The 27,484-nt window shown below is 39.6% G+C and overlaps 1 protein-coding gene across 17 annotated transcripts in view; it reads right to left on the reverse strand.

The window, feature by feature from the left end:
• Positions 1 to 27,484, reverse strand: part of cacna1ab (calcium channel, voltage-dependent, P/Q type, alpha 1A subunit, b) — a 130,102-nt gene that overhangs the window by 9,495 nt on the left and 93,123 nt on the right. For 4 of the 17 annotated variants that reach the window (XM_055041318.1, XM_055041325.1, XM_055041322.1 and 1 more), the window contains 14 exons: positions 27,401 to 27,484; positions 23,473 to 23,589; positions 23,319 to 23,384; positions 22,321 to 22,418; positions 21,802 to 21,952; positions 21,594 to 21,721; positions 20,995 to 21,091; positions 13,157 to 13,262; positions 11,650 to 11,757; positions 9,306 to 9,409; positions 8,787 to 8,801; positions 4,753 to 4,874; positions 3,540 to 3,675; positions 1,511 to 1,624 (listed from right to left, as the gene is read on the reverse strand). In XM_055041318.1, coding sequence (XP_054897293.1) covers positions 1,511 to 1,624; positions 3,540 to 3,675; positions 4,753 to 4,874; positions 8,787 to 8,801; positions 9,306 to 9,409; positions 11,650 to 11,757; positions 13,157 to 13,262; positions 20,995 to 21,091; positions 21,594 to 21,721; positions 21,802 to 21,952; positions 22,321 to 22,418; positions 23,319 to 23,384; positions 23,473 to 23,589; positions 27,401 to 27,484 — 1,446 coding nt within the window. Of the gene's footprint in view, positions 1 to 1,510; positions 1,625 to 3,539; positions 3,676 to 4,752; positions 4,875 to 8,786; positions 8,802 to 9,305; positions 9,410 to 11,649; positions 11,758 to 13,156; positions 13,263 to 18,203; positions 18,301 to 20,994; positions 21,092 to 21,593; positions 21,722 to 21,801; positions 21,953 to 22,320; positions 22,419 to 23,318; positions 23,385 to 23,472; positions 23,590 to 27,400 lie in introns of all 17 variants that reach the window. The other 13 variants (XM_055041328.1, XM_055041326.1, XM_055041321.1 and 10 more) reach the window with 8 other exon arrangements.

The raw sequence follows: 27,484 nt of genomic DNA on the forward strand, positions 1-27,484 counted from the left end.
TGTTTGTATGACTCATTTTCAGTGTATGAATGCTGTTGCTGGAACGAATCACGTTTAGGGAGGAATAAACTTGCAAGTTTAGAAATATTTGAAAGACATTTTGTGATATTTTTTTCCTCACTAACCCTCTTTCAAACTCTACATGTAGAATAAAAAGTAGATATGTAAAAAACAAAACAAATAAAGGGCGGAGATTGGCACCTGTCTCACGTTTGTTTTTGTTCTTTTGTGTTCTTTAGGTTCTGCTGCAACAAAACAAATTTCGTTGTGCTTCTGTACAATGACAATAAAGGCTAATTTTGATTCTGACTAGGTTGGATATTTTTTCTTAAAGTTTGCCAGTCAATCAGAAAGTCAGATAAGGAAAGTCGGCTGGGAGTTAACAGGCTTCTTTCACATTTATTCTACATATTTTTCAGCATCGAGCAGCAAAATCTGTCAGTTTCGCATAAATTTGCCAACTTGTTCCTCACTAAATGATCAAGAAGCACTAAATAATGGTGAATGAGCCTGGAAAACTTTACCTCTGGAAACAGCTCACACAAGCCGGACACACCAAGGATCATTTAATGGGAATGAACTAAGGAGGGAAGGAACATAATTAGGGCTGGGTGATTAATTAATTTTATCGATTAATTCAATTTTCTATGTCTGAAGATCTCCATTTCTTTTTTTTTGTTCACCAACAAACTCCTTGGGTTTTGCACAGTTGATAGGAAAATTCACCATCTTTTGCTGGAAGAGTGTTTGTTGCAGCTTCTGTTTGTTGTGACTCTAAAGTCAGGCCATTTCACAGATATATAAAATACGTTCAGTCATTTGTAATTATTTTGTTCAGGAAAACAGTGAGAAAAAAATGGTTTCAAATGGGAAATCAAATCTGGCAAGAATAAATGTGAGATTTTATTTTGAAGCTTCATCACCCAGCACTAAACCTGATGCGATTTACGTAAGACGTGCAAGTCATCAGTTTGGATGAACTTATTTAGTTTTTTCAAATAAGAAGTCAAACGTGTGACTGGAACTGTTGTTTTTCTAGACATGTATCTCTGCACATATTTAGGCTTTCTCGTCTTTAAACCCGTTTAGAAAGAAAAAGTGAAGTCAGGAGGTGATGAAGGACATGCAGGAAATGAGTGAAAAAGTCTTTCTCAAATTGTTGAGTCTACATCATTGAAAACACAATTTGCAAAAAAAAAAAAACAGAGGCAAACTCCATAATGTATCCAATAATAATGACTGTTACATTATTATTGGGCTGTTACATGAAGCATTCTGCAAAACACCAGAATGCTAAACACATTAAAGCCATTAAACATAATAATAAAAACAGCTAAATTCGTCACTGAGCACTACGAATGTTTTTTCGTGCTAAGGTTACTCTCAGACTCGTTTCGCTTGAGACGAGAAGAAAGACTTTGACGATTCACTTCACACTGATAACCGGAGCTGACGACGGGAAGCGGGGATGGAGGAGGTGGGATGGAGGAGGTGGGATGAACGTGCTCACTTGGTTGTCTGCCGAGAGGCGGGGCATGGAGAGCGTCCGCCCATGCCCGTCCACTGGGTGACAGGGCTCAGTGTCGGAGTACCCGTCCCGCCCCATCTCCCTCATCTCTACAGTCTGCAAAACACAATGAGAGCGGGGCCGTGACCGCCGTCTGCTGAGCGACTGGACACTGACATGGTGCTGGCTCGCTGACCAACCAAGGGAGGTGGGATGAAGTCAAAATCAATAGGGAATTGATTCATTTTCAGAAAACGTTCCTATTCCGACTCCATTTATGCAACGGGGAGTTGCATAAATTAGCTGTTGCAACCTGTTGCTGTGTAAAAGTGAAAAAAAAAAAAAAGACTGAAAGAAGCCACGGTTCAGCGCGTTGCCGAATAGCTGATTCCCCTTAAACAGTTCCACATTTTTTGACAAACTTTAATGTATTTTTACTGGGGGATTTTATCTGCTAAACACGCAGGGGTCCATAGTCATGAAGTGGAAAGAAAACAACAAAGAAAACAACAAAGCCCAGACTCAAATCTTCTTCAACCTCTAACACAGGTTTGCTTCCAAAACCCTCTTTCCCTGTTAAAAGCATTTCGATTCTGCCACCACCTTGGAGAAACGGTGTGCTCAAGATACTCGTCTCCTATTGATTACCTTCCAGATTGCTAGAGTCAAACCGCTGTCGAAGCAGAACAATTATAAATCAGAAAGGTATGCCTTTAGAAGGGCAGGAATACTTTTTCTAAACGCTCGATTAAAGGGGCAGTATTAACGTAAGATCGATTCTGAGCTTTACATCACGTTAGAATGTTATCCTTTCATTAGAAACCGACCTGGAATGTTGCTTTGATTCTTTCACGCATGTTTGAGGAATACTGTAATCTCCACACAGCTCCGCATTCGAAGACGCCTTTGAAAATGTCAACCAGCCGCCCCGCTCCAAGAGAATCATGTTCTGGTCATACAGAGATGCCTTCTTCAATCGAGATCAAGACATAAATGTGAAAATAAAATAAAAATGTCACTTTCCTAAAGTATACCAAAAATAATGAATCTTCTTTTTAAGGGTCAGGTGACATTTGCAGCTTTAAACAAGCCCTATTTAGCTTGTTTAAATATGCTCTACTTTAACACATAAAATCCCAATAAAATACATAAAGGGTTTGGTGACAAAAATGCAGGAAAGTTCAAGGGGGTGAATATGTTCACAACAAACTGTCAACAAAAACAAATCAATGGCAAAGCATGTGATGTGGGTTAATGTATGCCACTATGATGCCGGAGTTCAACAACTGACAATGACTAAATTATAATTTTTTTAGAAGCACAGATATTTTTATGTAAAAAGCTGCCAACCAAATGTTCCAAATTACAGCAAATATGGTATCAAGACTCAAACGTATTGTTATGCCGTAGGAGGCAAAAGTCTCTTAAGGCATATTGTGGAATCAAAAATAACAAAAAATAAAAAATCAATCTTTGCTCATATGAGATGACATGTTCCAGGGTAGAGCTAAATCTTCGAGGAGTGGAAGCGTCAACAAACAAGTGAAAGCAAGGCGCGGCGCGGAGAGTGAAGGTGCACATCACAACGTACGTCCACAAAGTCCAAACCAGCATCTCGACGAGAGGCAGCGTGAAGAGACGGGCCCGAAGGACATGAGGTCGATGTGAGTGAAAATAAAGAAACCCCCACTGGACTCACACAATATGACTGGGAATGAGGGGCGAAACAGAAGATGACAGGCGTATGGAGAAGTATGTTTGCCAACAACCTGTTACCTCGGCTAATGTATTGAAAAAGAGTCACACTACGTGTTTTCAGAACTTTTACAGCGTTTAATTTCTATGCTTTCTGTCTTGTGTGTTGCAACAGCAGAAATCCTAAGCAGAATTTCTATTAAAACATCTGGTAATGTTTCAATATGTCATCACCCACCCAACGCTGCTCCGAGGCGTAGAATGGAGAAAAACGTTTACTTTACAGCCACGTCCTACTGCGTGCTGCCATGGGTTACTAGGTTGGGACTCGCCGTACCTGGGGATTGTGGCGGTTCTCGTGGACGTCGTCGGGGTAGGGCCGGTCCGGGCTCCAGTTCCCGGTCTTTTGGAACATTTCCTGTGCTTTAGCCGTCATCCATGATTGGCTTTCAGTCAAGCCACCTTCAGGAGGTCTGGAGTCCAGACACACACACACACACACACACACACACAAGAAACATTCAGCTACAGCTTTCAGTCCAGCTCGAATAAATGGACTTTTACATCACAGTCATGTGAAATATTTAACTAATAGGGAAAATATGAGTTAGGGATTTTTTGTTGATGTTCAAACTGACATTTTCAGGTAGTCACTGCACTTCATTCTTCCACATTTTGCTGTTACAATCTTATTCCAAATTGCATAAATCTCAATATTTTATGCAGAAATGATTCATTTGAGAAACCAAGAAACCACAAAAGTTTTCACAGTGCTGCATTTTTTTGTCCATTAATTATTTTTTTTTGCACAAAAAAGTTTCTAAATATAAGAAAATCTAAATAAATTCCAATTTTATAATTGTCAGTAATAGATGCTTTTCGAAGTCAACTCTAAGGAGATAAAAAAAAAATCAATCTTCCAGATTTAAAATAAATTTCATCTTATAGATCTCAGTGAAAGTTTCACCCAGGTATGATGAACCTGGGCTAATCAAAGTAGATCATTTAAAACTCACTACAAATGTTCTAAAAGATGCAGGAAAGTGAAAGAAAACGAAAGTTGTTTAAAAAAGGAAGCAAGTGTTGATTTGCCTTTAAGTGAAGTTAAAACCAATGTGATTTTGCAATTGTTCCAGCAGATGGCGCTGTTTTAAACACTATCTAGATTTATCATCTGGCACCACAGTCCACTTCAAGGCAGGAAACTGAGGAGGTTCTTATTTTGAAACGGTGAAACACACACACACACACACACACACACACACACACACACACACACACACACACACACACACACACACACACACACACACATACACACACACACCCCAACACACACACACACACACACACACACACCCACACACACACACACACACACACACACACACACACACATACACACACACACCCCAACACACACACACACACACACACACACACCACACACACACACACACACACACACACACACACACACACACACACACACACACACACACACACAGAAGCACATAAAGACTCCCCCGCTTCTCATCCGGTCCACTCACATGCTGTTGATGTTGTCTGGCTGAACGCTGGGCAGACCGTTCTGGCCCGGCCCCGCCTGGCCCTCTGGGCCCCCTCCCTCGGAGGGTGGCTCCATGCGCTGAAACATTAATGGCGTTCGGTTCTGTGTGAGATACATGACATGGCCTGCAGGCTTGCATCAGGCACACTCACAGGGGAGGAAAAACACGACACAAACACAGGATGCACTCGCGGCATGCACCCACATGGGGGGCGCCATCAGCAAGCACATGGCTGTGGTGGATTTCGAAAGGTAAAGCTGGCCACCGGACAGCAGATCCGAGCTCCTCTGTCTAGCCTGAACCATGTCGCGTTCAGGTCAGGAGCTGATCTCAGATCTGCGTCACCGTGGAGCTTCTACCTGAGGAGTCTGAGTTAAGATTGCTCTTAATTCACACGTTTCAGAACACATTACCATATATATATAGAAGTATGACATGGATAAAAAAGAATGTACACAGAAATTTTAAATTGACCGAACTGTCGATTTTTCATCATACAACATTTCTGAGTAACATGCATTTTGGTGGAAGGTTGATATACGATTCTATACGGCTAGATGTCCGTCAAGCCTTCAAAAGAGTGTAGGATGAGACGCTTTCTACGCTGCACTTTCGTCAATTTGGCTGATCTGATACTTGAGCCAAAAATGTGAAGAAATTACTATGGATTAGGAAAGGCCTGATGTGCTGACAAGTATCGGCAAAATATCATGGGGTTTTATTAAAAGGGGTTGAGCCCGCCTCTCTCCTATGTAGCTCCTTACCAAATTGAATAGGGTTGGTGTCCAAGACAAGGAAGTCCTGATTGGGAAATCCGCAGAAGAAGAAAAAAATCTTCTTTTTGGCCTAAATGCCAAAAAGAAATCTAAAAATAATTGGATCTTTGATCAAGAAGCAGAAATAAAGCAGGTTTAGGAAAACAGATTTTGTCTAAATCAATTCAACAACAAAAGCTAACAGACTCGTCTTGCATTACCTGAAGCCAATTAAAGTCCAGAAGTTAATAAAATAAAATATCTCACATCAACAACTTATTGAATGCTAGATGCTTAAGATCTTGCTGACATGGGAATTTGTGTTGGCCTGTAGCAGCATTTCCATTGACCATTAAATTGGAATTACAAAAATAAATTTACTTGTTGAAAAGATGCCAATTTTGTTAAAAATTAGTTTTTTTGCATGAGGATCAGGTGGTTTTTCAGCTGCATCTAAAGTAGTGTGTTCCACGAAACTGGAGGGAAACACTTTCTTTTTTTTTTTTTTTTTTACAAAACACAAATCACCTGATCAACAAACAGATGCTGCCACTGGCACAAACCATGAAAAAGACCACGACAGGAAATGGGAGGAGGCTGACAGCCTTTTTCTTATATAATTATGAAAACAAACTCATTCATATAAGTTGTACTTTTTATTAATGATGGGTAAATGAGGCGTCATGAAGCGTTTTCACCCATAGCTAAACCGTAGATACTATGTCCCTGAATACTGACACCTGCTGGACATTAAAAATCCCTACAGGCAACGTAGTTGACAGACTTATTTGATGACTGAGTCCATACAATAATACTATAATATTGAAGCCATTATATTTTATTGTATATTATATAATGTCATATCTTCAGTTAAATTCAAAAATATTTGATATTCTTAGATGCAGTCAATAAATAATGTGAACATGGATCATAAAGTGAAAATTTAAGTGAACGTGTTTGAAATGAGGATCCTTGTGGACTGGATTTTTTTTTTTTTTTTGTTTCACAAATTTTCATTCAAAAATATGTTTTTCCAACACTTTAAAATTTAGTCTGTTACGAAAAAATGAAGTAAACAATACATTTATATGAAATAATTTATAAAAAATCTGGGATCTGTGTCGGTCACGTGACTTGCTGAAAGCAATACGCGTGCCGACACATGGTTTCATCTATGGGCTTGACGGATGCGCTGACATGTTGGTGTTGCCGGACCCATCACTACTTCTTACCAATGGAAACACCGGAGTTGCGAAACTGTTTTTTAAACATCAGCACAATACTGACACAACTATGCACACGTTTGTTTGGAAACGCAGCTAGCGCAACATAAGGTACAGCAAATATTCACTCAACATTCCACCAATAATCACAAAGTAAACCAAGAAAGAAGAGAAGATCAAAGTAATAAAATCAGGCCTCGATAGTTCGAGTTAAAGGTGAAGGTCAACCTGGACCAGCCATAGACGAAGAGCTTGATAAGACATTGTTTTACCACCCTCCAGATGGATCGATAGAGAAGAACAGAGACGTGAAGCAGAGAGATAATACAAGACAGAAAGCAAGAGACATCAAAAAGAGGACAAAAATGAAAGATCAGACAACCGTGGTGATGATTTCCTGTAGCGTAACAGAATGGCTGGAGGTACAAACAAATGGCTAAGAAAGAATCCACCCTTCACTGTTAAACATTGCCTTCCAGTTCAATTAATAAGTGCATTTATTTGATGGGTCTCTCTAACTTTCCATTGTGTGTAAAAATATAATATTTAATTCTTAATGCTGCAGACTGTAGGTTCTTGCCATCTAACATATTGTTCTTACTGTGTCACCGAATACTGACACCTGCTGGACATTAGCAGCATGAAACTTGGACTCAACTTGTCCTGCAAGCAATATCTTACTTTCTAAAAAAACAAAAAGGAAAAAAAACTCCTAAGAAAAACATTTCATATGTTTTTCTTTTTTGAATGAAATCTGGGTTATTTATGATTTTAATTGTTTGTGTTTAAAAGGAAGGTTTGGTGGATTCGCTTGTTCAGTAAATAAAGAAACTAAAATCGACACACCATCCCATCGAGTCTGACATTTTTCAAAGGCGGATTCGTCCTTGAATGTTACGCGTTAATGAAACATGAGTGTGGAGGACAGGAAAGAATAAAGTGAGATGACACAGAAATGATGCAAGAACACACCAACAAACTGGACTAACATACTCTCCAGTCTCCACTGCATTTTGTTTGCAAGAGAGAAATTCCTACAAGGAAAAGTAATCAGAGTAAATGTGGGTCGGATCAGGGATTCTGCAACCTGCTGCTTCTTGATCTCATTTTCATCTTGACGACGTTACAAAAAATGTTAGCAGGAATGTCTTGATGAATGATTGATTAAATTAATATTACTTTTTCTACTGTGGGTATGTTTATTCTGCCACGGAAATAAACATTTTAAACATTTAAGCAGTTGAGGATCACACAGACCCATTCACAGCTTTTAGAAATTAGTTATCATCATAAATTAAATTATTCTTATGAGACGATTGTTTTTTTCAAAAAAAGTTTGATTTTAACCGTTTAAAGGTTAAAAAAAAAATTATTGAGCTCTTAAGACTGGAGTTTCAAAATTATATTTCTATTTTTTAAGAGATTAGGGAGAAAGCCTCACATGTAGCATCACATGTTCACCATAATCCAGCATATTTCCAACTTAATCCGAGGTAGAAACTCAAAAATTCACTTATTTCTGGTCAGTGAAATAAATGTGAATGCAGCCGCTTGGTGTGGAAGCTGTTACTGAAGAAAAGTCACATTTTCAGTATCAGTCAGGAGTGTAATAATCCATATTGGACTTTAATTTCAGCGGGAAACTTTAGGCGAAAAACAGAAAGCGTTGAAGTATTTCATTCACAAGTTTGTGTTTATCTGTCCTTAAACTATTGTGGATCTTTATCGTTAACTCTGAGATTTTCCAAACGATGTTAGCATCAACAAAGATTGGTAATACCAACTGTGCTAATTGCTAACAGAAGATGCTACTGACAGCTGATAGTTTTAGCAGGTGGGTTTTGTGGCTTTTAACAGTTTTTTTAAAAAATAGCTATCTGGAGCATGAAGGTTGCAAACACCTGACAGACCGAATCCTTACGAATGGTTTCAAATTGCCAAACGTTTACGATAAGAGTGGAGAGATGTTTGCACAACGTGGACCCAAAACATCGAGACGGTGGGAAGCGAGTGCATCTCGTGGCCGATCACTAACGGGAAGGGAGGAGTACTGACGATGAGCAAAAAGGTAAGGCCATGTGGTATCATCATCAGCATCATCATCATCATTATGTTCAGAATTACCAACGAAAACAAAGCAAAAAAACAGGGGGGGAAAAAAACACAGCGTTACTGTCAGAGCATGGAAAAGAAATGAAACCTAAAGTATCATGAAAAGAAAGGGTTGCAACTATTTAGATAAAGTCAACTTGCAAAAGATTAAAAGCAACCAACTGAGCAACATGATGCTATAAAGAATACGGCCAGGATACATGCAAAACAACAGAAAAAAGGATAGGATCATCTACTTAAAGCAAAGGGAAAAGGCATCTTTATACAATTTATAGAATTTCATGTTTTCTTTTCCATATTTACAAATTTTTTCAGAAGCATAGCAGTATCCTACAAAGATGCCTGGCAAGAGCAGAAGAATAAACCTAGTTTTGTGCACTTTGGGGCGTTTTCAGGGATGTCTGGTGGGGGGCGGGGAGCGGGAGGGAAGCAGGGGGTCTACCTGTTCCTCTCGCAGGGCTTGCAGTTTTTTGGTCTTGCTCTGTCTGTAGTACTCCATGATCATCATGGCAGCGTAGATTTTGCCCACCGTCAAGTCTGTGGCTGCTGAGAAAATGACAAGTTACCCTGGAAGATTAGACCCGAGCGAGATGGGACCCTGAGCCGCGAGGGGGGATGGGAGTGGGAGACAGGACACAGAAAAGTACAACAGCATGCAAGACGCACCGGCAACGGTGGCCGCTGTGCCGTGCTGAACTTCGATAGGATCGGCGCTTCAGTTAAAAAGAGTTCAAATGCGAATGAACAACTTTTTGACTTGTAAATAACAAAAAAACAAACAAACTGTACGTACATAGCTGATCTTTGTCTTACACACAATGGCTGACGGAGTCATAAAGAATCCAGAGAGTGATATTATTTCAATGAGTCACAAAGATTTTAGTGTTACAGATTAGTTTGAACACATAATTTGTTTCTTAAATGTGTCAAAAAATAAAAGAAAGGATTACCAGTGGCCATGTGTGGTGTTTTAAGATGCAACAAAAACATTGTTTTAGTTGGATTCTTAGAAAGTCTTAAAATTATGCATCAAAGATTAAGGCCTTAAAATGCCATAAATTTAACTTAAAAGATATGTTTATTTAAAGGCTTTCTGCATATCTTCTAGCTCTTTCGTCGCTCTGAGGAAGTCAGCTGTAACCGCTGCCGGTGCGCAACAAACACAATATTACAACACTGTACAGTTATTAGCACAGTAAAGCTTATAGTCTTTTCACAGGCAGAGTTTGTACTTAACACTGCAGCTAACATTGTTTTTTTTCCTTCTTTTTTTTAATGTACAGCCATAGTCTAATAAAAAAAAAGATAAAAGTTTTTCAAGGCTCAGGACGATTGAGCCACCTCACTAAGAAACGCTTAAACCCAGAATTTCCAGAAAACAGAAGCTCAATCTTTTTTCTAAAAACTCCAGCCGTGTAGTTCCAGAGTTTGGATGGAACACAGAAACATTTAAAATAGAAAAATATTGAGCTTTGAGATTGTTTTTTGAAATTTTTTTTATTCCTCGTTGTGTAGGAAAAAAAATTTGTTTCAAAATTCCTGTCTCGGTTTTCAAAGTGGTGTGGCTGCAGGTCCGCCATATTGAAAGCTCCTTTAAGCATTCTTTACATTCATATAATCCTCTCACTAACTTTTATTTCAAAATAGCAGATAGGTCAGACTGTATTCAATCATGCATTTAGCTGAACAAGTAGAATATGCTGATAAACATGCAAGATAATAAATAGTGTGTTTGGGCCATTTTACAAACTAAATTAAAAATCAGTATTAGAATCATCTAAGATGATCAGCTGAGATCAAAAGCTTCTGTGGTCTTTATTTTCCTGTAGTGAAAAGACTTCTATAGAGGATCTTCTATAGTGGGCACCCCTGATACCAGAACTCAGTGAGTGGGTTGAGAGATGGTCAGTGAGGGTCATAATGTTTTTCTGAGTGAGTGCATGTATTATTGAGCGCGTGTGTTGTACACCGAGGGTTCACCGTTAATTATAAACTCAGAATTCAGAACTGCTCTAGAGAGTTTGCAATTGTATTACTCAACAAAATGTAGAAATGTTATATAATCTTGATGATTTTGATGATGCCAATTGACAAAATGTGATCTTTATTGTTCTTCCATGACTTTCTATTTGTAGTCATTTTATGTCGCTTATGTTTATATTTGGTGTTAGAAAATGGACGGTTGTCTTTACTTGTAAGTGATAAATAAGCTAAATTAATTTTATTAATGTAGCACATTTTCAGCAACAAAGCAGCTCAAAGTGCTCTAATATTTATCACTTTGGATGGAGTGGCTTGACAACAAACAAGCATTTTCCCTTTAGTGTCAATAAAATATATTCCGATTCTAAAAAGCATGACGGCGGGCCCTTGTGCTCATGTATACCATCATTTGTAGACACTACTGTAAGTGTGAACAATTACAGCAAAAAGTCTTTGTGCACTTATTTTTGTTATTGTAGCTTCTGAACTATAAAATGCTGGTGGTCTGTATTGTTTGACTGCATGTCTGTGCACCACAGTTTGACACAAGCACATATATAATTGTACCTCTCTGATTGGTTTGGTACTTTGGCCAGCATCTGCCATCAGACGATTGTGTAAGATCAATTGTAAGATGTATGCGTGTGTGTAGTAGCCAGTGTTCATGTTGCATACGTCTGATCAGGAGGTGCAAAGCAGTGAATGACACTGACTGGTAGAAGCTGTCCTCTTGGTGAGTCGGTGATCGGACACAGGTACACCACACCACTATGCCCACCGTGAGTTGCTTTCCTGCTACTTACCCTTGTGCGGAGTAACCAGCAGGTCCAGAGTCTTCTGTGATAAATTTGGCCAGATAGCCATCATCTCCTTCCTCAGCTCCGCGTCCATCTGGTGCTTATCTGCACCGCCTGGGCGAGCCAGCGACCGAGCGTCCGCGTACACATTGAATATTTGCATACACAAGCAGACGTCCGGTTAGCACAAATTAAGAAACACACAAACCCGGGGAGAGAGGATACAAAAGAGAGGCAAAATGCTACAATTTTACTTAAGGAATGTGGCACATCATTTCACATTCACCGGAAAATGAAGGAAGTAATTAGTTCATGTCAGATGGGATCTGTGACAGGTTTTTTTTTTTTTGTGAAAGAAACAGCAACTGCAATGCCACACGTATTGTTTGGATTATTTTGAAGGAAAGTGCATCCCAATAAATGCAATATCATAAAAGTATTGAATTTATTTCATTAATTCAGTTCAAACCTGAGACTCACATGTAGATTCATTTACACAGACTGATGTGTTTCTGCTCACTTTGTTGTGTTTGGCATACCACTAATAAAAGCTCAAGTTTATTTGAATACATAAGACCATTAAATAATAGATATTTTGAACACCAACATTGTTATACCCTACGCAATCATAGAGCAAAACCACCAATTGACAGGTGTCAGGCAGATGCTCATTAACACCATCTACAACAGCTTTGGGCAAAGCTTTTCTGGGCCTAAAACAAATCCTCGGGGCACTCACACTTTAAGGAGGAATGTCGATGATGATTTAAGACAATAACTGGTATTAAAAGACAATAAAGTTAATGAAATTATAAAGTCATCAAACTACCGACGACTTTGAAGGGCAGTCTCTGCAACGTCTGATTTTTATGATATGCACACTTCAGAATGTCAAGCAAATCTGAAGATACCACCAGCATCAGCTCATTTTACCTGGACTTCAATACCTATAAATGTTCTGGTTCTCTAAGACCTGACATGCAAACCACAAAGAAGAACATAAGAGAAAGTAGTTGAAGGACATGTTTTTATAAGACTTATTGCCTGAACAAACTTATTCACGTTTGATTTTAATTGGATTTCTTATATGACAGAGACATCGCAATTGTGAAATTGTCTTATTTTGACATAAGTGGAATATTGACACACTTTGCCGCACATTTGTGTTGGAAAGGCGGCTACAGATGGATCCAGGATATGAGTTTGCTACAGTCAAATTCCTTGTGTTAAGCCCCCTGAACAAGAGACAAAATCAAATGTTCCACTTTGGGCTGGACTGCTGTTCACTGGTTCTCCTCCATTCAGCAAAAAGGTAACTTTTACACTTACTTGTAAAAAAAAAAAAAAAAAAATCAAGATCCCGTAGCCTGGCGAAGAGTAAGGAGGCACAGTATCCAATTTGTTTGAGGTACTGTGTAGTGAGTCTATTAAATACAAGTTTCACTTTTTCGATTTATTGAGATGCACTTGCACAGCGACACAGACAGTAGGGAGGACAAATGTTAAGTCATACCCTTGGCAATCTTTATATCCAGTGCTGTCCTGATCAGAGCCATGAGGGTGGAGTTAAAATGCACTGTGTTGTCGTCGGCGACAGGCAGATCCATGCGAAGGAGCCTCTGTGGAAAACCAGTCAGGATGAGAGGATGAGAAAGGGAGGTGTCCTCGCTAAGGTGAGGTGTACCTGAGTCTCAGGGGTGGGGAAAGGGGGAAGGGCAGGGGTCGGGGTTGAGAGAGCTCCATAGACAACAGCCGGTTGTAGCTGGACTGGATTCATTTCAGTTGCAGATTTTATTTCCTGAAGCGAGACTGACTGAGTTTCCAGTCAGTAATTTTAACTTGGGTTTTAAGTGTCCAGCTGTATCAGGAAAGGTTGAGGTTCCATGTTTTAACCCTCTCTAGGCAGGTGTTGCAGATTTGCAACAACTTAGCCAGTCTTTGCAAGTAATTTGAGCCTTAAGGATGCTATGCAGTTGTGGTAATTTTATGCAAGGGTAAATGCTTGCTTGATATAATAAACTGATAAAAAGTAAATCCCGGTGTCTCCTGTTTCTCCAGTGATACTCTATGAGACAGCACAACTATCCAATGCTGCTAAGCAACTGTGAGAGCTGCAAAACCACAAAGGAAGAACAATCAGAGCCAAAATGGCATCCGACCCAACCTGTGCCCATGTTCCCTATATGTGTGAATGCTTGTGCGCATTTACACATTTCTGTTGTTGCACACATATAGAATTATATATATGTATATGACAGTTGACATACACCAACGTGCCCAACTCCCCACCACCCCCACCCAGCCCTCTGACCACTAAAACAGATATTTTCACAGACTGCAATTAAGAGAACTTAATTGGAGTCCTTTGGAGACAAAAAAAACCAATTGACCGAAGAGCAATAAAAGTATCACTGGTTTAGATCTGTATGGATTCAGGAGACAGCTATGGTTTCATTTAACCAAGGCACCTGCTATTGAGCTCCCCCTACCTGTAAGGAGGTTCCCTGACTTCACATACCTATGCTTGGTAAAACAGATGGAGAAACCTGCAGATAGGACGGAGCAAGCTGGGCCAGCGTGGGTCGCTTGCTGTACCTATTCTGACAAGCTGGCATCCATCGGATTTACCTACGAACATGAGCGTTGGGCACTCACGATGAAGGGCACGACATGGCGGCAGGCCTGTGTACATGAGTGTGTGCGAGTGTCGGGCATGCCCAAAGCCAGGTGATGTGGCAGGTAAAGGGCATCGGCCAACATTCACAGCGCTCAGCAGGCAACAGCCTCGATACAACCCAGAGCCATGCAATAACAAAGTGCAAAGACTTCATGCAAACACCATACAACACACCCCAGTAAAGATCCCACAAATGCCAACAAAGCATGCAACATGCTTTCACTTCACTCTCAATATCAATAAGCCCCAACTCATCTACCCTACCCACTACCCCACAACTTTAATCAAAACTTTTACATGACAAGCAGCCGTGCATCCGCGCAAAGAGAGTATCCTCAACTCACAGGAATTACCTTTCGGATTCAAATATCTGTCTTTTTCTTTTTCTTTTTTTTTGCAGCATCTACTGTTTCACATTCACTGATCCTTTGGTCAAAGTCAAATCAAACACCAATGGTACCACTTTATGTCATGTCAAGATCTCTCTCAATGCCAAACGGGTGCATTGTCTTAAGTGGGTGTCAGAACTAGAAGGGATCTGAGTTGTGGCATTGCCTAAAAAGAGAAAAAACTTAGGGGACATCAAAAAGAGATGAATGCTATTCTTTCTATTTTGCTTTAGTTTTGTTTTGGACCAACCAGACATTGTGGTAGTAGCATTCTAGGATAAGGGGAGCGGATTATAGAGGGGGGGTGCATGATAGGGACAGTTAGTAGAGCTAGACTTTGTCAATGTTGGACTGCTAATGAGATGTAGTTACAGATAAAAAGGGAAGGCGAGAATGAGGAGGGAGAAGGAGAGAGAAGGCTTGTAGAAACACTGAAATAATATCAGGAGAATAAAAAGATATTAATAATCTGGAGTTAAAAGTGTAAGTGTGTGTGTGTAAAGAGAGAGAAAAAGAGTGGTTGGATATTACAAAACACCACAAGAGATAAAGACAAAGACTAAAAACAACACTGACATAGGTCAAGAGGTCAGTTCAAGAAGTAGCAATAATTGGTTACTACGTTTCCTTTGATTGCCAAGGGAGAAGCCCTGTGTCCACTAAGGATTCGATCAAGAATATCGACTTAGCGTTGCAAGTAGCAGCAGTTTGAAGCTTTTCATTCTCATTTCAGATGCCCTCTGATTTCAAAGGACTTGGAAATGAACTTTTCTGTACCAAAGTATTCACTATAAACTGTACAGGCTAAAATATGTCAGAGACAGGCTAACCACTCTGGAGAGAAAACAGTGGACAGATCACAAAGAAGGAGTACAGCAGAAAAATGTGAGCTTGGATGATCAAAGGGATGATGAAATGAAGTTGGACTGTGATTGTTGACAGACAATTCGTAGCAGAAGTAGACAGCAGAGTGACAGAGAGAGAGATTTAAGGCTGAAAAAAATGCAACAGAAATTAAAAGAAGACTCACAACTTTTGAGTAAAAGGGAACAATAAAGCAAATTTTGATAAAGGAAAAAAGGAGGAAAGAAATTAAAGGACTAAGTGAGCATAAATAATAGAGAGAGAGAAAGAACAGCAGTGCTGGCATCCAGATACAATAAAAGCCAGAGACACTAAAGGGTGTCGATTTTGTTTAATCAGATAATGGGGAATACAGCAATAACCTTGTAAATATCAAAAGGTACTTGGTCTTGATAAGTGGAAGCGTTTGGAAATATATACCTGTTTCAACTTAAATGAGTATTGAATGTCTTATCCTCATTAAGACAATTCTTGGAAAGCAGACTAGTTTCCACAGAAATCATGTCCACTGCCAACTTAACCTTAGACACTGTAAGCATCACACTTATGTCTCTGAAGGCTCAGCTGCTGATACTACTTCTTCAGCTTTGGGTGGTCTGGCAGATGTCTCTCAGAACTTGAGAGACAATTATGCATTTTTAGTCACCAAGTGTCAGATGTTGTCTTTAAAGATGGCCCTCTATTCATTGAGAGTCCAAATGCCCACTCATCCTCGGTTGTTGGGTTGAATTATTCTACCTCTCCTAGGCCTAACCTTAATGATACACATCCTGGATCTGCATCTCCTCATGCAGATCTCTGCTTTATCCCAAGCCACCTCAGCTTCATCATTATCTCAAGAGACTTCCATTTCAGTTTCACAAGCCTTCGGTGTCTAAAGCTGCCTCAACCTCTTCCATGTTTCAAGCCACCTTAGTCTCTGCCTTGTCTTAATCCAAATCAGCCTCTTTCCTACAACCTCCACACTGTCCCTCATCTGCACTACTTACCTCAAACCTCCTTATCCTCATTTCTATGGCATCTAGTCTCACATGATCCTCATACTCCCAGCATTTATGCCTCCTGGGTTCCTGAATTCACTTTATACTCCGTACCCGGTTATCATGCCTGTCACTCTCTTTGTTTTCCTGTTTTGGACCTTTGCTTATGGTGCTTACCTCCTTGTATTTTTATAAGTCTAATCTTATGCCGCCTAATGTCTTTACAACCAAACAACATATTCAATTTACTGATGCTTAATGATTTAAGCATCTTAATTCATTAAACTGTGTGTTAACCTTGCTGTTTTACTGAACCTGGATGGCAGTAATATAAGGACAGAGCATGGCTTTACAGAAGAACAAAGACAAAGATGACAAGGACAAATTAAATGCTGAAAAGATCAACCTAAAAAAATCGTTATCCTGGTGGTCATAGCCCCAAGAAGCTAAAAATGCCAAAGTTTGCCATAGGTTACCAAGTATAGAAAACAATATTTTAAAAAAATCATACCTTGATCAAAAATGCAAAGAAGCTAATAGGGCCAAAAGATTCTTAAGATGATTTTTGAGTAAAATCCTATTTGTATGAATACAGGTGGACGTGGACATGTGTTTATGCCGCCAATTGCGTCATCCGCAGAAATAAGGGTTGCAGAAGACTGAAGACAGAAATACTTACCGGTCCTTCTGTAACTGCTTTGTAAGCAGGTAATCAAACTGTGTGATTATCACTTATAGACTCTCATTTTCACTGCTACTTGTATGTTAAATACAGTAGAAATGACCAGATTTTAAAAAAAGGAGAAATATCACTGTCTTTCAAGTGTTCACTGGTGCTCTTGATATGCAAAAACTGCAGCTACAAGCAATAATAATGGAAATCAACAAGCCATAGTTTCCTATTTTCCTTTTCTACAAGAAAAGATAAAAACTTTGATGTTACAAAAAGGCATAAAACAAATTATGGTTAAATACTTCATTTAATTTATGATTCTTTAGAAGTTATTTTTGAGAAAAGTTGACCTTGATTTAGTACTTCATAAAACAGGCAAAAGAATTGCCATTTTAATAAAATGGTATGTAATGTATTTTAATTTTTGCGGCATACGCATTTTGCCAATTGCACAACGTTTTGCTTTGTTCATATGTGTGAGCTTGTGTGCGCGCACGTGTGCGTGTGTGCAGATTGCAGAAGGACTGGCAAACCCTCCTGCATTCCCTCACTTCTGTGGCATGACTGGAGCAAATAAAAGAGAGGACTCACTACCACTCCACTATCACTTCACTTGACTGCACAACAAAGCCCATCCCTCCATCCCCGCGGTCGGAGAGAGAGAAGAAAGGACAGCGCTCACCACCACCACCACAACCACCACTAACAAACAATGAAGAGAACACCACTGGGAGGAGGTGAGAGGGGTGAAGAAGAGGAGGGCGGGAGAGGTTGATCAGGAGGTGGAGGAGGACAGGAACAGCAATGTTTCAGCTGGTAAAAGAAAGGTTCTCCCCAGCGATGGGGCGGTGTCAGGAGAGAAATAGGTTCTGGGGGGAGGAAAGGGTGGGAAGAACGGAATGAGGGGAAGGAAAGAGGAATAAAGAGGGCTGAGGTGGTTGAGGAGGGTGGAGGGGTAAGGTGGGGGGCGAGTCTACCTTATAGGCGACCCGGGCGGGACACCTCTTCCCGAGGCCTAGCGGCGGACACATGTGTCTTAGCATCTGATACATGTCTGTGTAACTGATCCGGCCGCTGGAGTGGCCACAAAACACACACACACACGCAGACAGACAGACGCATACGTCACATGGGCACATGCATTCAACACGCATACATTGACACACAACACAAGAAACGAAGACAAACGACGTGAACATGAAAGAAAAAAACACAACAGAACCAAGGGAAGGAATGGGGGAGTATTAAGGGGAGACACAGAGGTGTGTTAGGGGGCAGAAACATGAGGAGGAAAAAAAACGAAACCGACAAAGGAAAGGAAGGGTGGGGGGGGGACAAATACACAGAGGTTATTGTTTTGGTCACTGTGGAAATGTGGTTACAGTGGCGAGAGAAAAGAGATAGAAAGAAAACGATAGAGAACAAGGGGGTGTTTTATGTGCCCTTTACAGTCTGGTATTTTCATAGAATTGTGGAGGGAGAAAAAGGAAGGTGGGAAGAAAGACCAAGATTAGGCAGGGAGGGATTTCAAGAGGAGGTGTAGTTGATGTTAAGTTAGTTAGTGTTGCGTTACCGTTCTATACGAGGTGAAAAGGGAATGATTGCTCGAGTTCTTATGGTCTTAACCCACTTTCGCCGCTCGGATAGAACTGACAGCGGGGCTTTTAGCAGGCAAAGAAAAGCGCCACTGCAGAAACCGAAGTGAGTCACTGTGACAAGTCATTGCAGTCTGGCGCTGAGGCTGCGCGTCCACCAGGAGTTTCCAAACACAGCTGCGCTTCCAGATGTTCAAGAAGCTCCTACATTGAATTCTGAAGGGCTTCAAACCCCGGATGTAGACTTGATAAAAAAAAAAAACTATTCATTGATATGTTCGAGATTCCCTTCGAGATTCCCTGCTATTCTCTGTTTGACATGCCTGTCAAGACTCCCTTGTTGGCCAGGAAGCTACTGTATTTTACCCCTCTGTCCCGGTGTGCTCCCATGTAAGTATTTTCCCATAAATTTCCTGTCTTAATACATCGCCATCCAACCCTGTTTAAAGGCTCGTGCCGCCTTTAAACGCAACACAAGTGCCGGTTTTACACCTGACGGAGTCGGAGTGATTTGAATAATGCTGTTGGATGCACATAATGTTAGTTATATATTGACCAGCTTATGCCAATGTATAGATATACAGGCTGCTCATTTTGTTATCTATGTTCAAGTAAATGTACTGGTTACATTTACTTGAGTGACGTTTTGGGGGAAAAAATGCACTTATATGAATAGTTTTACTAAACTGTAATTTTTTGTTTAACTTGAGCAAAAATGTATTGCTACTCCTACTTGTGTAGATTGATTTTGCATTTAAAGAAATAGACTTCAGAGATTGGAAACATTAGATCCTTAGATTTCTGCAAGGTATGAGCTAATATTTATGCAAAGTTGAGCATAAACATTTAATTATGAAAGGTTACATAAAGGTTTGTTTTTGTATTTATATTAAAGTAGAAGCTAGTTTAGTCTGACCCCTGCCCTTCTGATGGCAGCAGGGGAAGGATAACAATTTCCCATATTCTCAAAACGTGACAGGTATGATCAGACTTTGAAGGAGTGGCGGCCATCATGGCGGCCCATATAGCCAGTGATGCTCATGTAGGGCCAACAGTGCTCCACCTTGCCTCAGGTAATACTTTTGGCACACACACCTCCAAACTGCACATGCTGTTTGCTTGGAATATAAGTTCTTTTGTGCAAAATGTAATTCTCCTGGCATTCTGTTTAGTGATGATTGGATAAATCAACCAGCAGCAGCTGACTCGGTTTATATTTCTTTAAAATAGTTGAACTGCTCTTTATTAACAGCAGAGATCCATCTCTGCTGTTAGTTCTTAGAGTGACATGTAAACGGCAGAAATTTGTGTGAATGATTTCTTCAATTGCTCACAGAATATGCAAAACGGCACAATCGTAACTGGACACCACTCAACTGTTTTGTTTGACAGCAAATGCTGAAACTCTTGGTGGAGGTGCAAAAACCTCTCAAATTTATATGATTGTGATCGTTTTCATGCTGAAATGATCAAAATTAAGTTAAATTAAATGAAATTTGAACAGTCTGGGAGATCTAGAAAACAATAAGGTTGCTTTAGTTCAAAGGTCGGAGTACCAAGACCAAACCTTCTCTGCATGTGCCTCTATGAGAATCCTGTCTCCCTAATCCACTCCCCGAGTCAAACAGATCAATGCACATTGCTCAACCATTTTCTGCCCAGGCAAAAATTAGACATCAAGCAGAAAGAAAACACACTGACTGGCTGAAATCTAAAATCTACTGCTGACAAGTTTAAAAAAATAAAAGGACAATAAGTGTCATTTTTCCCTCCCCCAGTGTTCAATCAAAAGACATTAGCAAGTGCAATGTACCACTTCATGCTTCACACACCATTATCAGTGTGTTTGTGATCGTATGCAACAGAGTGTGTGTGTGCATTTCTGCATTGTCCCAAACATTCTCATCATCATGTCAGAATGCATGAACAACAGAGCCCCTCCCAAAACAACAACCAAAAGAAAAGATTAATGATTCAGTGGTGAAATGAATTCAAAACAACTGGAAAATGCAAACCCGAACAGAAAAGTCAAACCAATGGAAATAAAAAAAAAGAGAGAAAAAAAACTGCAAAAGAACTTGTCTTAAAAGTGATAAAGAGCAACATTCATTCCAGTTTCTTAAAAGGCGAGCAGGTTGCGTTTAAGTTTGTGCTTTATGGGTTTAGTCCAAACCTTGCAGGCCACCCTATGTGGGCATTTCTTGCCAAGGCCCAGAGGAGGGGAGATAACTCGCAATAAACTGTACATATCCTTATAATGTATGCGCCCGCTGCAAGAAAAATACAAGGAGGGGAGTTAGGTGAGGGAGCATACAAAATCCAAAAAAAACCCCAAAAAAACAAAAACAAAAAACAGAAACAAAACTAAACAAGAAAAAAAAAAAAAGCGGACGAGAAAGAAAGAGGAACAACAAAATACAGAGAAGAAAAGAGCTCTTATTCACTGAGAAAAAAATCAGAAACACATAATAAGGAAAAGGCAAAAAGGGGTGGGTAACATTTATGTCATTGGTATACAACATTACAATAAAAATAAAAAGAAATTGGGAGAAGCTAAAAAAAAAGGGGGAGCTAAAAAAAAAAAAGGTAATTGTTTAGCCTGGAAAACATTTTTGCTCAGACTGCGTCGACATGGCGTTTCATCATCCCATGTCTGCCACGGGCTCTTTGTCCCGTTTTTGGGGTGGGAGGAAAACGTCAGCAGTGAGGAGAGCAGACAAATATCGGTGCAGCAGATAAAAAACTGCGTGAGAATGATTGGTCGCCACTCACCAGGCGGCTGGGTCGTACTCGGCCCATATCCTTACGTATTCGTCTAAGTGGTGCGGCCCCAGGATGGACGAGTCTCTGGTGAGGTACTCGAAGTTGTCCATGATGACGGCCACAAAGAGATTCAGCATCTGGGAGAGAGGAAGAAGGGAATGTCCGTGCGAGGTTTTGTCCGGGTTCGGTTTTAACAATCAATCCAACGATTCCTCACCAGGAAGGAGCAGAGGAAAATAAAGGAGACGAAGTAGGTGTAGGCGAAGGTGCTGCCACACTCCTTCCCGGTGCTTCCAGACTCTGGGTCGCATTTCTTCTCTCCCAGGCATGCCAGCATGATTTCATGCCACGCCTCACCCGTAGCACTTCTGCACAGAATCAGAAAACACCAATTTCATAATACGCTAATATTTTATTGCGCGCATCTCGATAAGATGAATATCACTGGAATGTCAACTTATTTCAACACTTCCATTTGAGAAGTTAAATTCATATCTAGATCGTAGCGATTTATTTATTTTTGGGCACAACTGATGACTATGACTAACCGTCTAACCAAAACCCAAAAATTCAGTTTTTTGGGAAATTGGAATATTGAATAAGATCAATGAAAGACAAAAACAACAAGGTCATGATGTTCTAACTGATTGAGATGTCCTTGTAATATCACTATAACAGATTTTTTATTATTTATCTACACACCAAGACAAACAAATAGAAAAGGAAAACATCTCACCTGAACAGCAGCATCAGGGCCATAATGAATGTTCTGAAGTTGTTATGCTCGTTGATGGCAGTTTCTTCCTCCTCGTCCAGAGCTATGTTTCCAAACAACTGAACAAAAACGCAGTAAAAAAGAAAATGATAACATCTATTAATGCCAGATAAACAGGCATGTCATGTTCGTGCATTTAGTCATGGAGAAAACCAAGTTATACACTTGCTGTCTCCACAGTATTCCAGAGAGAAAGTACCACCAGGAGCTGCTAATTAAATAAGTTTGATTACTTGAGCTTCAGCAAGCATGGGCAACGGAGAAACAGGAGATTCAGCAGTTTGGTTGTCTTCATGCAGGTGTGCAAAAATGCAAATCCCAAAATACATCAATCCAAACAACATGATAGCTATTAATAGCTATTAACCTGTAAATTGGTATGAGACAATTTCCAAACTATTTGAAGTCCATCATTCTTCAGAGACATGATCCACAAGTTTTAGAAAAAAAGTGAAAATGAATGCCCATTCTTTCCACTGTGTTATCCTAAAAGATATAATAAACAAAATGGCATTCAGGCCCCTGACAACGGGGTTTTCTTGAATTTAAAGTTGTTACTTTTGCTATGAAATGGCAAAGGGAATAGGACAACGCATGAATTACACAAAGGAAACTGTAATTTTCTTGGGTAAGTTTTGTGCTTTATTAGCTAGAAATGAGAAGATTAATCCAAACCCATACGTATTGATGATCTGTCATTACCCAAAAGATAATTTGGGGTTTCACACATAATCAGATTTACTGGACATAATAACAATACACATAATACTTTATGCATGAATACTTTTCCAAATGTATGTCACATTTAAGTCCAATATGTCCTCATTAATGCATCCCCATATTCTGATTAGAGACCTCTTAAAAATTCAAATGACAAAAAATTGGACTTTTGAAGCTGCCTCAATAGCAGGTAAAGAGTTTTTCTTAATATTTTGGGGGATGAAAAAGTTTGAACTTACCTGCATGCCAATGATGGCATAGATGAAGAAGAGCATGGCTATGAGCAGACACACATACGGTAGAGCCTGTCATAGCAGGAACGAGAGATATTTATTAGTTTCATCTCTCATCTTTTCTACTTTTGTTCTTTTTTTTTTTTTAATTCTTAAATACCTTGAAGGACTGGACAAACGTCCACAGTAAAATCCGGATCGTTTCTCCCTGTCTCAGGAGCTTAATGAGGCGAGCAGCCCTGAAAAGCCTCAGGAAGCTCAAGTTGATGAAATTGTTCTGTGGCAAAAACACAGCATGTTGTCAGCATCACAAAGCGACAATATCTTCACAAACAACCGCTACGATAATGAAGGAACTTAACAACAACAACCAAAAAAAAAAAGAAGAAAAAGAAAAAAAAAGACAAACTAAACAGTGGAGGAAAGAGAAGACCAAAGAGGAGAAACGAAAAACCAATAAAACTCATCTAACCTCTAACATACCGGTACTGAAAATGATAGGCAGAGAGGGGTGGGGGGGAACTCAAAAATAAATTAATTAATAAATAATTAAAAAGTGGGAAAGCAAAGAAGGTGATTTCTAATTCAAAGAATTTTATGGTCATCATCCAATCTTATACAGCATTTTTTTAAATAATCAAATGCACTGATCGCTGATGCAAGCAGGCTACATACAGACTGGAGAACTTTGCCTGTCAACCACATGCATGTACACACACCCCTGTTGAAGTGTACACACACACACACGCACACGCAGCCATGCACACACACACACACACACACACACCCCCCCCCCCCCCCCCCCCCCCCCACACACACACACACACACACACGCACACACACACACACACACACACACACATATATATACAATACTTTTTAAATCAAAGACCTGGAGTTTGGGTTGCCTGTAACACCAAATATGTCGCTTCATAATTCTGTTTGGAAATATTTTTTATGCTCTAAACATATTTATGCTTTTGTAATAATTATTATGCTAATTTATAATACAGAAACAAATTTAAGAAAAAGAAAAACACTGGCAAGGTGGAAAGAGACCATTTGAATTTTTGACGCAGACAACGTAAAATCTTCTGCACTTCAGAAAATGCACCCTGCTTCTGTGTGGAAGTGGTCACTGAGTGAAGAAGACTCTGTTAGCTATTTCAGCGTCATTCTTCTTATTATAATGTTGTAAGAGGAATTACAAAGAAGCTTCTAGGAAGAACATTAAATGTTTTTATGTCTGATTTAACAGCTACAACAAAATGCTACATGTTAGCAGAGAGCAAGAAGCTCAATGTAGAACAGAAACATTTCTCTTTACCAATGAATCATGGGAAATGCCACATTTGGAAATATTTACACTTTTGGAAATCTCACAGCGACTGATATGCTACCAGAAATGCTAACTGTACTCTGTGCTAATCCTGCTAGTTGTCCTAGCATTGTGCTAATCGGGTCATTCCAAACTTCCAGGTCGGCTTTTTCACTTGTTGGTGGTTGACAGACAAGGCTGTAAAACCAGCATGAAAAGGGAGAAGAAGGAGGGGAAGATGGAGGGGGTTAGCATGCAACCTCAGTGTAAGCATGACATGGCATGGCAGCATACTTCTTGATAGTTGGCCCACATGCAGACCAGAGAGGGCCAGCAAGGCTGAGCCCAATGGGAACTTTAAAACATGCGCCAGTAGCTGCACCCCGCCAAAGCTTATATATTCTACAAGATGAACATTGCCTCGTAGGCTTTGTTAGCCAATAAACATTCAATAAATTCGGATCTTTGTTCTGATGAGGCTCACTGGTCAGATTGAAACATCCTAAAAGGTCAACCTTCATGCAGCTGTCAATCAACATACTTTTTATTAAGGCTACGTTTGTGTATGAACATTTTTTATTTATTTATTTTTTATTGTTCTACAGCAATATTCTAACTTTAGATGCCATGTTTGCGTTAACTATAAGTGGAAAATCATAATTAACAGAAATAAGGGCATTCAAACATCCATCTACCTATATTTCACTTAGTGAGACTTGCATAAATGAACTTTACAATATTATAATATCTTGTGTTATTATTTAAAAAAAAAACACCCCATTGACTATACGTATTTCCAAAATGATGTGTAATTTAGCGTAGCTTCGACCACTAGATAGCAGCAAATATATTTTCGATGCAGTCCTGTAGATGTATATAAAATGCATCAGCAGGCTTTAGAGGGCAGTAAAGCTCAGTGACACAGCCGGTGATAAACTGACTTACTAATAATATTCTAATTTATCAAATGATTGTGCAAATGCTTTTGAGATCCCCAGTATACTGAATGTCTTTTCTCATATTTAAAACATAAAAAAGATTTGAATCACTAAATTAAACCAATTAAGCCACACTCTATTTTTTAACACATGTTCCCAACTTAGGATCTTTTTCCTAAGAGTTGGAACCAAAAACGGTCCTTAGTACTTTTGATCTGTTACCAGAGCTGTGCGCCTCGGCTCCATGGCTCACAGATTTGGGGGATAGAGGTTCAGGGTACTGTGCTATCATCTGGGAGCCTTTTTCTGCATGGCAGACATAAAATATTTGAATTATTTAAGAAACGACTCTATAGCAAGTTAAACAGATGGCCTTATTATTATCACTTAATATGCAGTTAGTCATGGTTGAAAAAAAAGTCTAATTTACAAAAAAGTAACTCATAAAGTAATAAAGAAAATGTCATCACTGTACATTCACAGTATTAACTATTTTAAGAATGGTTCTTTGGCTGTTGTTCGGCCCCTACTACAGTAATTTTTCAGATGCTCAAACCTTCAAACTACAGCTTGAATTTCCAGCCATCCATTTTGGCCATATTGGGCTGAAAAATGTAAAACAATTGACCATGGACACAGTTGTTTTTCCCCATAAAGTCTCTAGTTTAAAGTTTATGTTAACAACTCGACGGCTTGAGAGTTGAGCCTAAAAGGACTTATCCAAGAAGCACATGCTGTGGGGGTCAAGGGTCAACGCATGAGAGACAGGGTGGCTGAGGGTAAGAAATTAATCGGGGAACCGCATGACCAATGACAGTGCAGCAGGAAGCTTTGAAAAATAAATTACAAACCAACCAGATTCTACATGTGCGAAGATGTAGACAGATGAATGGTGAGGAGGTTTTAATTTTAGTTTTTTTTGTTGTTGTTTTTGGTTAAGTTGAGATAAATCGTGATTGGATTCAACAGTTTTTTTGTTGTTGTTGGGTTTTTTTTTTTTCAGACGAAGGAGGTGGTGGTTGGTTTTGGGCGGGGGCCATGGTGGGCGAGGGGAGGGGGGACGGGAGGGCCAAACACACACCATCACCATCATCATCACAGCACCACCACCACATGGCATGGTGCAGCATGGATGGATAACACGATGAAGGATTTCATAGTGCATTTTGATTGGATGGATTATATCAGAACAGGAAGGAGTAGAGGAGGCGAAGGGCGCCAACAGAGTAGATAGGGTTAAAGAAAGCATGTAAAGAGATAGAAGAGGAAGACAGCATCATTATAGGCACCAGTAGATATATGTATATTTTTTAAAAAGCACTGAAAAGCAACAAGTTTTAATAAAGCACTTTCAGCTTCTCTCTGATTCCACATCACAGGCTAATCAATACACTGTAACAAAAATTATTAAAGGTTGAGCAACACATAAAAATAAAGAATATATCTAGACTAACTCTTACAGAAATGGCTAATCTGGTGGTAAATGTAAACAAATTGCTCTATGGATCTTACAGTGATATCCTGAAGCTAGCTTTTTTTTTGTGCTAATTTCTAGGTGAAAATCTGTTTGGAACTCAGTTAAAAAATTAACTACTGTTTTACTCTGCTTCACACTGTAAATCCCAGAAATGGGCTAGTTTTCGATATCAACATATACAAAGATTTGCAAAAAAATGTAAACAGTTGTCATTCTGCACCTGAAACCGGCAGATGTTTTAATCTGCTTTTCTTATGTGTTGTCTTTTTGTTTATGTAATTTTTTTTAGAATCACTATAGCTTTTATCTTCACATCCATGAGTTTGCTGTTGGACGACCGAGACACAACACTTACCCAAAACTCTGTTACCAATATGTCAGTAATGCTCCCAATGACCGAGACAAAATCAAAAACGTTCCAGGCGTCTCTGAAGTAGTT

The sequence above is a fragment of the Poeciliopsis prolifica genome, unplaced genomic scaffold, assembly GCF_027474105.1.
Source record: "Poeciliopsis prolifica strain line A6 unplaced genomic scaffold, Auburn_PproV2 SCAFFOLD016, whole genome shotgun sequence".
NCBI lineage: Eukaryota > Metazoa > Chordata > Actinopteri > Cyprinodontiformes > Poeciliidae > Poeciliopsis > Poeciliopsis prolifica.